The 14,565-nt window shown below is 34.3% G+C and overlaps 1 protein-coding gene and 1 long non-coding RNA gene across 2 annotated transcripts in view; one reads left to right on the top strand and one right to left on the bottom strand.

Annotated features, from left to right (window-relative positions):
- Window positions 1-2,237: 2,237 nt before the first annotated feature.
- Window positions 2,238-14,565, top strand: part of LOC117171068 (synaptotagmin-6) — a gene marked incomplete at its 5' end in the record, with an annotated part of 240,457 nt that continues 228,129 nt past the window's right edge. Inside the window, one exon of the mRNA XM_033358117.1 lies at window positions 2,238-2,513. Coding sequence (XP_033214008.1) covers window positions 2,238-2,513 — 276 coding nt within the window. The remainder of the gene's footprint in view (window positions 2,514-14,565) is intronic.
- On the bottom strand, window positions 10,385-12,738 carry LOC117171704. The gene is made up of 3 exons (XR_004466913.1): window positions 12,687-12,738; window positions 10,818-11,245; window positions 10,385-10,657 (listed from the first exon to the last, which is right to left on the bottom strand). It is a non-coding gene; the product is annotated as an uncharacterized LOC117171704 (long non-coding RNA).

Below are 14,565 nucleotides of genomic sequence, written 5' to 3'. Positions count from 1 at the left end.
TCTGGATCAATCTGAAAAATCTCTATCCCATCCACACACTACTCCTTTCCCCTGCCGAGTGAGCCACGCCTACCCCGAAAGGGAAATGGCTTAATGGTGTAACAAAAAAAAAGAATACCTGTTTTATAAAAATTTTCAATCGTTTGATTTGGTGTTTCTTTCCATTAACTTCACCTCAAACTTTTAGTGTGTGTCTCTGTGCGACGTAATTGTGATTTTTGTTTTTGTGGGATTACGAAGCGATTTACTTCCCCGCGATCACCTCATCCTTCTGCGACGGAACGGGACGACCACACAGGGAGGGAGTTGACGGTAAAAGAGAGAGGGGGGGGGAGTGAGAAAGATTGAGAAGGAGAGAGAGAGAGAGGAGCTGCATGACATATAAATACTAAGTTTATGCATGAAAACATTTTTTTTACTAAATATTGAATTCAAACAATTTAATTTTAATTTCATTCATATACATAAATTGTTTAAATCTTATATCTGGCACTGAGGAGAACCCCTGTCCGTGTTCGAAACGTTTGCCAATCTAATATTTGAAGAAATGCATGTTTTATCATGAAGTATTTCCATAAGACCCTAATGCCAATGAAAAATTTCTTCAAACCAATAAAATGCCTCCCTTTAGTAACTAATCATGACAAAATCTTTGGAAAACGCCAATTACCACCAATAATGAACCTTCATGCTTCGTCTGCTAGCCGCACGTGCTCAAAACGCGAGGAGTGCGCATGCAAATGCGCATTTCTTTACGTCACGCTGACGATCCTTTTTCCTTTGTATGTTTTTTATCAAGCGTCAGAACCTGTACGAATGGAAGCTCAAGTAAAGACAAACAAGGCCGAACTCTTCTGGAAGCATTTAACCATTTAATGTTGAACAATTCAAAACAAAAGCACATCAAAATAGGTAAACAAGCGTTGGGAAAATTTTAAAAATTTCACGCGATACGATTTAGCATTCAAACAAAGCCCTGCTACTACCTCCACAGCTGCTGGAATGGATTTGAAAACTAAATATGGGGGTTTAAAGGAGGCAGAATAACCTGTTGCGGCGCACGCATATTTCTCTCTCTCCTTCTCCGACGCATGCTGACTAGTATCATTTCTTTATCGAGCCGAAGTTGCCAACCACCCCCTACTCCGAATACGTCTACCCATTGCTAGCTCCACTTTACGATTCACCGTTTTCTCGTGCCACAACTCTTGGCACAACGTAATCTGAGTACACCGTGTAGTGTCTAGGATGCACAGTTTTGCCCTAGTTACCCCCTAATAGAAACCTACGAGTATGAAAATTGTCTAATTCATTCATGCACAATAAAAGCAGGAATTTATTTTTTTGGAATTTATATATTTCTTTGACATTTTCACCTAGATGCCGACGTATAACCCTGCATCTCCATTGCTGACATGTACTCTCTTTTAGAGCCTGACATCTGGTTCAAATAGAGTTTACCTTTGTCTGCGTATGAAGCGACCGGATCTAGTGTTTTGGTGGTGCATTTAACTTGGTGACCGTGAATTTTTATTTCCTTTCTGGATGAACTTGACCTTGTGAAATTCGTATTTCCGACATTGTAAATGATAATCTGTTAATCGCTTACAATCACTAAGCTTCTATATATTGTTTAAATAAGAGTCGTATTTAATGACAGCAGGCATTCTGATCAAAGAACAGGAAGTATTCTTCAAAAGTTTGTCATTGCGTCTTGCTCCAAACAATACAAAAATATATAAACTGATCCAAGCTGTAAAGTAGAGCACGAAGAAGCGATTAGGATGGTAATCGATTTTGGAAGGTGGACTGATCGGATCTTGAAAAGTATCTTCTAACGCTATAAACCCGTGGATGAAAAAAGTTCCATGAGCATTCTAAACTTTTACAAAAACGTTTATGCTCCAGAGTTCTGCAGCAAGGCAATAAGCATTCGTAAATCATATTCTTCTAAATAATAAGAGTACTGAAAGACAATTATACTTATAATCCAAGAAGATCATTGTCAGCCTAATACAAATATTGAAAACTGTCAATGTGAATAAGAAATCACCAACAGGGATTTTTCAAGTGTGTTATATATACTATCACGTTTAATTAGAAAAAATGAAAAAAAGCTTACTCTAACTAAACGGATGTCCTAGATTTATCATTTTTTTTAAATTGATTTGCCAGTTGTTGTTTCAATTTCGTCAAGATCTGAAAACAAGAAGATTGTGATAAATAAGCGCTAATCGTTGATAAGGGTGGTCTTGGACGCATTCATCAAAGTGCCAGACAAATTGTCACAGGTGTTAGGGGACGTGCTGGAGCTAGCATGCGGTGGTGGTGGTTCTGGCCGAGGAGGCGGAGGTGGCGAGAAAAAAGGAAACAGCACAGTCAATAAAATAGGAGTTGTCACGGGTGTAGCGATAATCAGGAGTCGTTGGGCCAAACGAGGCTTGCGGTCCCCTCCCTCATCAGTAGCCGACACCGATAGTGCCGACAGTACTACCTCGACGAAAATCTCAGAGGTAAATAAACTCCCAGTCGATCCATATTTTTTCAATATATTGCATAGATCCTAGAGATAGAGGCTCCTTTTTGTGCTTACCTATTGACTCCACCTTTTTTTGTTGGTTTTTTTTTATTTGTTTAGAAACACACGACTCGCTAGTGTTTTTTTTCAGCGGATGCGTCACTAACGCAAGAACATTCAATAAAAATCACCTGGACTTTCTAAATAGAAAAAATCATGTCAAACAGAGTTTTTTTTATATTTTGAAAAAAGTGATTTATTGTAATATTATTTTTATTTATTTAGGGAAAAATATCTTTACGACTAGTTCTAGATCTATAAAAATATATTTTTTTCATCATGTGCAATATTCTGTAAATGAAACTTATTTCTCGAACAATTAAAAAATAAACTAGATTTACATATAAATTAACAGATATATATCAATTTCAGCTGTCAAACTGGCTACACGCATCGAAATTTCTTTACGAATCGCCAGACATTTTTGGTACGACTTATACACGACATTTCTTTCAACGGTAACCTAAAAAAATAACATTTCACAATCGTATAAAACGAAGTGAAAGGCGTCATGTCAGAACTTTTCAGAATTATAAAAAGAATGATAGTACCTTCATTCCGCATATCCATTTCTTTTTTAGCAATAACGAATTTTAACTATGATGATTAAATAATTCTTTCCAAAATTTAATCTGAAATTCTTTTCTGTAAAACTGATTTTAGATGCATCAGAACCAAACTATAAAACTCTTAAAAAGTATATTTTATAATCACTATTTTATTCAGAAAAATATGTACCATTGAAAATTATTGTGTAAAATTTACAAAAAAAGAAAAATAAATTTCTATTAATTTCAAATAATTCTCAAAGGTACGTGCTGGAAATAATATATTTTTAAACTTTTTATCTAATTCAAGAGTATTATACATAAAATATAAATAGTGTTTGATTATTATATTTACTAAATAAAATTTACATTGGACGTATTTTACTGTTTTTCGAACTGTACCTAACTTATTGATCTAGTCCTCCAGGGACAGTGAATACATGAGTACGCGTTATTCGATCGTTATATCTAGACACTTGTTGAACAAACCATCTTCTTGACATTCAAGTTACTTTAGCTATAAGAAAAATAAGCATGTATCATACATTTTTACATATAAATCCAAATTCATAATATTATATCATTATATAATTCAAAACTTATAATGAAAATAATTGAAATATATGACATCAAGGTTTAAAGAATTATTTGAAATTTTTAAGGATGTAGTTCCGAAAGCGTTGGACCTCCAATTTATTTAAAGTATGTATTTTTATTGTTTTAACGCGCTGATTACGAATATGATAGTGAAAATTGGCCCAAATTTCATTCTTAGCGAAAAAACAATAAATAACATATAAAATTATGGGTTTTTCCTTTTCTTTTCATAAATAATGGAAATGTCGACAAAAATTTTACACAAAAGTGGTAGGTCTAATAAAAATGCCCATTGTAGGTTATAATTATTTTTAGACTATACGTAACAGGTCTCGTGATATTCCAAGTTGAAGATGAAAAAGCACAAACATTTCATGTTTCTATGAGTATTACTTTTACCTATCTCAGGGGTGCCTTTCTGCACCCCATTAGACATTGGAAAGAGGTAACTATGTAATCCAAATTATTTCTGCGACCAGTGCTGTCGTACAATGTTACTGAAAGTTGTATTAAAATTGAAAAACTTTCATCCCTTACCTTTCTCGACCTCTGATTTGAATTCAGCGACCTCAAAAAAAATATGAATATGCTGATTTAAACCACCGGGCATGAAACATTTTTTCGTTGCAAAAATATATACGAAAAATTGCTGTTTTTGTCGATTTGACGTCTATTATTGCGTTTTTTGAAAAATATGAGTCAACTGGATTATTTGGAACCTTTATTCGGATTCAGCGATCCCAAAAACATATAAATATGCTGGTGAAGTCCACCGGGCATGAAAAATTTTTTTGTGTTTAAAAATATAGCCGAAAAATCGCTGTTTTTGTCGATTTTACGTATATTTTTGCGTTTTTCGAAAAAATGTGAGTCAACTGGGTTATTTGCACCCCAGATTCGGATTCAATGACCCCAAAAACGTATAGATATGTTGGTGCAGTCCGCCGGGCAGACCACTTTTTTGTGTACCGGTGTAATGGGAATTTTGAAGAATATTTTAGACAAAAGTTGTTGAAATTGTCGACATGCACATTTTATGATTGATTAATTTTTAAGCCTACGAGTGATGGTTTTCGAGAAAATGGATAAAGTTTAAAAGTTATAACAAGGTATGGTAAAATTAGGGGTGGGTATTTCTACACCGTTCGCGCTTTCGGATGCGTCTTTATTATTCTCGAGCAATTTCGTTTTATCAACATTTCAGTTTTTTCTTATTCATGTTGCTTTCTATTCTCATCCTGGTTGATCAAAAGTATAATTTTTTCAGTCTGACATGAGTCTAATTCTATAAGATCAGGAGAAAACTTTGAAATCGTAGAGAGATTTAGAACTTATTCCAGTGGAACAGTCCTGTGAAAAACACAAGAAGAAAATGGTACTACAAGTATCATATATGACTTGTGGTCGATTCATTTACGAGAAAAAAGGTAATTATTAGCACACGCATACTGTTGCTGGAAACACCTCGTTGGAGAGGTATCACATTTCAGCAGCAGCATGCATGTTGATCAATTAAAGCTTTCCTATTAATTTAAATTTTGAGCAAACTATGCAGAAGAGCACCAATGTTCAGAGGCAGACAATTTCAAGGGAAACTGTTACCCAGCGATTCTCTTTTTGTAGAGAGGTCTACACAATTGCTCTTGATCAACACCTGTTAAAAGAAGGTAAAATTGAAGGTGTTGGTGGAGTCGAAATGAAAGAGGGCAAAATCGCCCACCGGAAAAACGCAAAGGGGCGTATTGTAGAAGGTTCGTGGATTCTTGGAATGATGATACAAAAATCTGTTATCCTGCTTAAAAAGCTTAGGCGTTACAATGCTTTCATTTCCCCATCTTTTCAGTTTTAAAGGCGCAGTTTGACGGCTTTTGCGTTTTTGGGGCAGTTTTGTCTTTTTTTTAACTTAGTGCAGTAATTTGACCCTTAATTTAAAAAAAAGTATAGTCTCTCCATTTCACTTAATTTTATGGCGGAGTATCACGTCTTTTCATTTTTAGTTTTTTCGCACAGCTTGGACCCTTTGTTTTTTTCAATATAATCGGACAGTTTGGTTCCGTTTTTTCAATATGATCGGGCAGTGTGACCCTTTAGTTTTTTAGGTCAGTTTAGCCTTTTTGTTTTTCTTGCTCTTATGGCGAAGTTGGAAGTCCTTTTATTGTTAGTTTTTTTTTGGATAGTCAGGCCACTTGTTTTTTAATTAAATGGGGCAGTTTGGAACCGTTCATTTTTTGGAGCCTTTCTATCTTTTCTAACTATAGAGCGCTGATTGACGCATATATTTTTTTTGCTTTTGTTTTCGGATAGTATGGACCCTTTTTTTTACATTTTCATTCATGAGAGTGTAATGTAATTGTGTAAATTTTCGATCTCTTGTTTTGAACGGATCTTTACGTGTCGGTACTCAAAGAGTCGGCAAATCCTAAAATTTGTACGCTCTCTGTCTGCATGTCTGTCTCTGTCTTTATCTCTGTATGTAAGCATGATTATCTGTATGTATGTATGTATGTATGTATGTATGGATGTATGGTTACCTCAATGTTGTAGCCAAGTTAACTTTTGAAGGATTTGTCCAATCAAATCTGCGTTTTATACACTTTTTAAGCGTTCAAAGTTAAATTCTTTGATTAGGTCAAAATTCAAAAAGTTAAAGCTTTTTCAAAATCTGAAGAAAACATTGTTTATGAGTTTTAGAAATTTGCGACAGCTTTTCTGGCAGACGACAACAGGCTTTGAAAATTATCCTCATGATATTTTTACCCGTGTAGGAATTTAACCAGGGTTCCAGCCGGGTACCGGCCGGATATCGATATCTCGATTTTATTTGCAAACTTCGAGGAAATGAAGCGCCGTATGTGCAATGTGCACTCTCGTTCGAAGTGCGAAATTGAAAATTAGTGAGTGTGTCTACGCAGTCGCCAGACGCAGAGAGGGATACACATGGCGGTAAATTTGAAAGTGTACATACTAAAAATTGTGTGAAAATAGTGAAAATGGTAACATTCCTGCTGATGCACATACCAAAATTGATAACAGTTTTATTTAATAAATGTAAACATTCAGAAAAATGTAATGATTTTTTTACAGAATCTAAAATAGGTTATTTCTGTTCACTGCTCTAATAAATCTTTAAATTATACTTTTTAAATGATAATTCATCTATCATCCATAATGACGTCTTTGATAACATTACACCTCTTAAAAATGTGTAATTTTGACTACAAAATTATCCTGGCCAGTGCTCTATGGGCTCCCGACCATAAGGTATAAGCAGGGTTGGCCCGGACAGTAACCGGCCGGCTCCCGACTTGGTGATTCGAGAAATATGTAGCCCGACCGGCTGCCGACCGGTTCCTGCCCATGAAACCCAGCAAGAGGTAGCCCGGCCGGGATCCGACCAAAAACCTTATTGTAGTAGGGCCAGCCGGGGAAATTTCTACACGGGTAATTTCGATAAGAATTAAAAAAGTAATATGTTTTCCATTTATATACAAAATTTTTTTGAAATGGAGAAAATTTTTTTTTAAAGATTAAGAAATATCAATCCAAATTTTTAATATATTACACCCAAATGAAAAGAGTTAGATTATTTTCAAAAATATGCAATTTATGTTTTTAAGAGATCCCTAAGTTTAAAGCATCATTTTTAGTAGATGTGAACAAGATTTGAAAATTATCTTGATTACATTTTTTAAATGAACACAAATTGAAAATTTTCTAGATTAATTAACCAAAGTAGGGTTGTTTTAGAACTGAAGTTTGAACGAACTGTTTCACAGCCTACGGCTCAATGTCTCTATTTAGTAAATTAAAAAAGTTTTTTTTATTAACTTTATATTGTAAAACATACCTACTTATTATTGTGATTGGTTACAGAAATAATATAGATCGCATACCATCACCGTTCTAACATCTCATGGGGGGGGGAGGCCACCCTATGACTTATCACAGAAAAAATGTGAGTCACACAGATTTTCCTTTCAAACCTATCATCGGGAGGAGGTTAAGAAAGCCCCCCTCTGACTGATCACAGAAATAATGTGGGTCATATCCCAGGCTGAAAAATTATGTATAGTTTATACATAATGTATAATATATAGGCATTATATAAAAAATTATATATATTTCATACATAATGGGGTATTTCCAATTTATATAATAGGAACATAATATTTCTTCATATAATAACTTTCTTAGACAGGATTTAAGTATATAATTAAGTATGGACGATATAAAGATGCTTCATATTAATACTCCTCCGGAAGTGGCAACGACCCTGGTATCCTCGTCATGTACCAGGTTGCTAAAAGCATCATCTACAGGAGTTCTCACAAAATTGAAAGTTCGATGATACTACTATCAACTTCAAATTTAGTGTCGACGACGCAGGTCTACCTGATCGTATACAAGGTTGCTAGAAGCATCTTCTGCAGGAATTCTCATAAAATTTAAAGTTCGATAATAAAAATATCAACTTCAAATGTAGTTGTGATGACGCTGGCGTACGTGGTCACGCACCAGGTTGCTAAAAGCATCTCCTACAGGTATCCTCACAAAATTTCAAGTTCGATGATACAAATATCAACTTCAAATGTAGTTTCGATGACGCTGGTGTACCTGGTCATGCACCAGGTTGCTAAAAGCATCTTCTACAGGAATTCTAACAAAATTTTCAGGTTCGATGATACAAATATCAACTTCAAATGTAGTTTCGATGCCGCTTGTGTAACTGGTCATGCACCAGGTTGCTAAAAGCATCTTCTTTACAGGAATTCTCACAAAGTCTAAAGTTCGATGATACAAATATGAACTTCAAATGTCGTTGTGATGACGCTGGTGTACCTGGTCATGCACCAGGTTGCTAAAAGCATCTTCTACAGGAATTCTCACAAAATTTTAAGTTTGATGATACAAATATCAACTTCAAGTATAGTGTCGACGACGCTGGTGTACCTGGTCATGCACCAGATTGCTAAAAGCTTCTTCTACTGGAATTCTCAGAAAATTTATAGTTCAATGATATAAACATCAACTTCAAATGTAGTTGCGACGACCCCCATGCACCTGGTCATGTACCAGGTTGCTCAAGACATCTTATACAGGAATTCTCACAAAATTTAAAGTTCGATGATACAACTACTATCTTCAAATATAGTGCGACGACCCTGGTGTACTTGGTCACTGCTGCCGTTGAGAAGCAGATTACTTCTCTAAAAACTGAAGAACTGACATAAGGCTATGTTCGATTTTAAACTATACAGAATTTTCAGAATAAAATTAATAATTTTATTACGTATTTTGTATAGTTTTCTTAGTTATAATTATCCAGTTTTTAACGGAAAGAGCTTTTTTTGAAGCTATTTAATTATTTCATTTACTTTGTCACACTTGTAGATTGATTGATTGATTTCAAATTAAAATATTTATGGGTTGAATTAACATCAACTATCATATTTTCGTTAAAAATGTATCTGTTTTATGAGAAATCCATTTAATTTGGTAGAAAGTTCAACTACTTACTTACTTTTTTAAAAACTTTTTCTCTGATGTTTCTATAGACTGTAATTTTATTTTAGATTTCCGTACTAACCATTCGTGTCACATAACTAAATAATTTAAATTGTGAATGGCTAAGCATTTCTAATATTAACCCTTTTTATTATTTTTCACTCAGAATATTTCTATGAAAACAAATTAAACATCTCAATTCTTAATATATGATTAACCGTATACATAACTGTCTACTGGGCTGAAACGCTCTAGTCCAGTGGTCGGCACGCTCTTGTCCAGGTCAGGGTATCCCGCCCTGGCTGCCCTACGACCTACTTCCAGAGCAGTACCTGCGAGCTTGGCCAGACCACCCCTTTCCTCAGGGGACCTTTGTTGGACCCTTGCTGGAGTAAGCTCACTCACACTAAGGCACATGAAGGGACCGAAAAGTAGTAGAAAAAATTAAGTCGGGTGGAGCCTGACCATACCTGAAAATTAAGCAAAAAGTTTGCCGTCCACTGCTCTATACTCTGTTCAGTGAGAGAATGGCCGCCAGGAACGACGAATTTTTGTCCAGCTCGCGTAAACTGTCATAAGTGTGTGGCTTAGAGATTTTAAATCTTCGGAAACCTTGCTGCGAAGGGCCTAAGTTTTAAGTGTCTGACCTCTCCTTTTCCCAAACGTCATCATTCTCAGATTTATAGCAGTAGAAAAAACTTCTAATGCATGTTTAATTTTCGTTAAACACACCCTTGGCGGGGTTTACTCCACCTTTTTCTGAAAAAACTATGCGCTGTCGATCATTCTCTTACTGAAAAGAGTATAGACGAATAGACGACTGGCCGCTTGTTGACTACCTTCATCCGTCCATGACTAGACGGACGTGAGCCGGTTCAGATATACAGTCGACTATTCAACGTTGATTAGCCAACTGACCAGTTGGTCGCCAGTTTGTATTTCACGATTTTTTATCATTATAATATTATAATAATTTTCTAAAGTGATTATAAAATAACCTCTGAATTACCGATATATCGCTACCAAGCACTGCCATACTCAGAGTGAATTTTACATAAACAGATAAACTGAAAAATGTTTCACAAAAATGCTGAAAATCTTGTATTAAAGAAATGTATTTCTATTCGAAAATTTTCCAACTTCAATAAAAAATATTTTAAACAAGTCCTTTAGGTAAGTTAATAATCTACAATATGAACAACGAAATCTTACATAATATTAGAGCCACAGCTTTCTTATTTAGACGAGGTTTTTTATCTTCTAATTTTCTCCCTTTTCCAGTAAGAGAACATATTTGTATTGCCTCTTTCTTAAATATGGCACACAACAACTTTCTAGCAAAAGGCGCTTGCTGCGAGGAAGTTAGCTTAGCTTCTTTCAGAAAGGTTCTGTGAATATAAATTCCTCTCTCAGGTAATAGATCCACCGCCTAACAGTCAAATTCAAATAATGTTAGTAAAGTTAGCAAATCACGATTCAAACGTGAAATTCACAAAACAATTTGATGATGCCTCATTGAGAAATACTTATTATCTTTGATAACTAAATAATGGTATAAAAGAATAAAATTTGTAGCTCAAAATAAATACCTTATTCCTGCAGTGTTTTTATTATAGTCTAGCATGTTATCATTCAAATTTGACAAAATTTCCGTGTTTCCGGATGATAAGACTGATTCTGAGTTTCGGTCATAAGCTCATTAACTTCGTCGTCTTCTTGGTTAGAATAACCACTTAATAGTCCAAATACTTCTGAAACATAAATATCGTTTTCTGCTCCATCTTCATCACTATTGTAATTTTCTACTAGTCTAAAGTCGTTCGACTTTAGTTTTTCGGATTCCGAAAACGATGAATGTTGTTTAAATGGAAGACGTTCAATTAAATTTGCATTTTCAAAGGATGTGTGGCTTCAACGCACAGATTTATTGTAGAAAACTTCTGGAGTGATGAATAACAGATGCAGATGCAGTATGAATACTTGAGTTTCTCGAAGTCAGAGTACAATGTTCCAAGTTCTGAATGAAAAATACCACAAGTTAATATTAATCTGTTTCTTAAAAAGTTGTAATTACGTGATGATACTAATAATATTGAAACTTGGTTATAATTTGAATAAATTGTTAAAATATATTTTAAGAGTTACATTTAATAACAAGACCCATTCATTTTTAGCATTTTATATGGTGAAATGTGAGTTTAAATTATCCAAATTAAATATAAAAATAAAGAAAATTGGCGTCGCGATTACTGGGACGTTTACCTTATTTTATTATTTTATTTAAAAAGATTTTAGTATTTTAAATTCAGGAATTGCGTAATTAGGAAAGTTCCATATGATGGCCATTTTACAGTGAAAAAAAGTAAAAATTGTCTATTGCCGAGAACTTTATTTTTCGTGATTTTTAAGTCATCACATAAAAACGTCACAAAAAAATTGAATGATTATAATTACTGCCATAAAATATGTTAATTAAGACTTGGGAAGGTTTCTGATAATTTATTGAAATATCCTTAAAGTTCCACTAGACATCTGAAACTCTTATGTACCTTTTAAACTGGCTTGAATTTTTATAAAATTTGATAAAATCCTGTTATAAAAAAGAAGTTAGAAAATATTGTACATTATTTTGCTTTTTTATAAGTATAACATTTGAAACAGAATTTTCATGTTATCTTTCTTCAAATCTAATTTAAACTCAAATTTAAAGGTTCCAAAACCTAAAGAAAAAGTTATTATTCCAAAATTTTAAAAACTATACGAGCACGTAGCGGGTGATTGGTGATAATAGTTTTACTTTTAACAAACATATTTTTTGCTATTTAGTTTCTTAATTTCTTTGGGGCTCGTCGTTAGATTGCGAGCAATCTCCAGTGCAATATCCACTTTCTTCAAAATAAAGGGTTGAGAGCATTCATATGCTACGTTGTAATGCATTTCATTTAAATCTTTAAGAAGCTCCTTTAAAGAAATAAGATTTGCCTCTTTTCTTAAGAGTTTTTCTACATTATATAAAATAGGTTACGTTGAATGCATTTATAATTATTCATTCATTCATCATTCCTTAGCTATTTTAAATTATCCAATATATTGTTCAGGACTGATTCCTCTTCTAATAAACATAAAACAATTTATTTAATGAAATATTATGAATTAAAAATTTGGTAAGTAATTTTAACATTATTTGATTATATTCACTCGTATTGATTTATTTTGCAAATCTCCTTAAGGGTGTTTGTTCAACCCGGCTTTGATTTTTTTTAAATAGATATGGCACTGATTCCATATATATATTTTTCCGATGGATTTTGTGAACGAAAGAAAGAAAACTTGTCGAATATCCGTAGTTTTGCGACATCCTCGGATCAATAATATGTTGAAAAATCAAAAAATTTGTTAAGGAAATTATTATTTTCCCAACAAATATGAATTTTTTGCTAATTTATTTTTTTACTCACAATTCTGACAGAGTAGAAGAATTCTAGAGATCAACGGCTCTTCCAAAGGGCCAAGTCTTGATGATGGTGTCCCCAAATTTTGCGAAATACGTTGCAAAATGGAGCAGAAAGCAGAGAGAACTGAGATGCCCTCTCTGTGTTTTTGTAACTGCATTGGAATCAGCTACCGGGCTAGCTGTTACCTTCACTCTATACGCCGAAGCGGGGCGTCCTTCGTTATCGACCGTGGGTCAAGACTACAATTCTCAAAGGGGAAAACCTCTTCTAGGATATTGTCTTTTTGATGAGACTATCATCAATTGATATTACTTCAAAAATAATAAGACACGTGTCGCGGAGATTTTACTCCCTTGTAAGAACTATGAACGTTTGTAAATCACATTAGCCAAGGGTTCAGAACCTGTACCGGTTCACACGCATGTACTTCCATCAAGCTCCGCTGGTCCAGTGGAAAAGAGTCTGACTGGTAACCACGTTGCCGTGAGTTCGAATCATTTCCTCAACTTTTTTTTTCGTATTGTAAACATGTCAAGTAATAATTTTTAATGCTTCCCCGGCGAATGAATTATTTGTTTGAAAAACATTACTGGGAAATAAATATCATACAGACACTTTTCGTCCATGCGCGTGAAACGGTACAGGTTCTGAACCCTTGGCTAATGTGATTTACAAACGCTTATAGTTCTTAAAAGGGACCAAAAAATCCGGGAGACGTGTCTTATTATTTTTCAAGTAATATCGATTGATGATCGTGTCATCAAAAAGTCAATCTCCCAGAAGAGGTTTTCCCCTTTGAGAATTGTAGCCTTGACCCACGTTCGATAACGAAGGGCGCCTCGATTCCGCGTAGAGAGTGAAGGTAAGAGCTAGCCTGGTGGTTGATTCCAATACAGTTACAAAAACACAGTCAGGGCATGTCAATTCTCTCTGCTTTTTACACCATTTATACTATGCCAGAATTGTGAGTAAAAAAATAAATTAGCAAACGATTCTAACCGTTCAAATGCTGCCGCCTGCTACCCGCTGGTTTCTATCTTTCGCAAAATTCATATTTGTCGGGAAAATAATCATTTCCGCAACAAATGTTGTGATTTTTCAACATTTTATTGATCCGACGATGTCGCAAAACCTCGGATATTCGACAAGTTTTCTTTCTTTCTTTCACAAATCCTTCGGAAAAAATATATATGGAATCAGTGCCGTACACATTAAAAAAATTTTAAAGTCGGATTGAACCAACATCCTTAACTATACTTACTTGAACAATCTATTATTTCACCAGCGTACGGTTTCCTATGGAGAGCTCTTTCGGGCTACAGAAATGTCACTGTACTTCCCTTTATTCTAAAGGGAAGTACAGTAACATTCCGGCAGTTTTGAGTCCTACACGATCGAACTGACATTTCGTTTTTTAAATATTTATTTCTATAAATATTTTTTATATTGAATTTAATTTTTAATCGTCTTGAAATTTCTATCGACAAAATTGAAAATCTTACTTTATTGATCTTGTTGTCATGACAAACTCAGAAAATGCGGGGAAAGGCAGCTAACTCCAAGATAATTGAAGTCCTTTTTTATTTAAAATGGAAAACAGTCAATATAGGCAATTGTTTTTATTTGCCAGCTGCCTGCTGAAAATAAAGTTACTTTAAAATCAGAGTGATATAAAAATGTTTATTTTATATAAACTTTCTCATCATAATTAAAGTATGAGACGTCAAAATCCAGAGACAGTGTGAGTTAATGCTTTTATTAATGAAAATAATATAAATACATGTAAAGGGGGAGGGTCGGTAAGGCCGGTTTTTGGCCTAATTTATTTTTGGACCAAAAAATCTGAAAAAATCATGGTAGTATCTTATAAGTATCCCGAGTC

This window comes from Belonocnema kinseyi, chromosome 4 (assembly GCF_010883055.1).
Source record: "Belonocnema kinseyi isolate 2016_QV_RU_SX_M_011 chromosome 4, B_treatae_v1, whole genome shotgun sequence".
NCBI classification, from domain to species: Eukaryota; Metazoa; Arthropoda; class Insecta; order Hymenoptera; family Cynipidae; genus Belonocnema; species Belonocnema kinseyi.
This window is presented reverse-complemented; position numbering and strand designations above follow the sequence as displayed.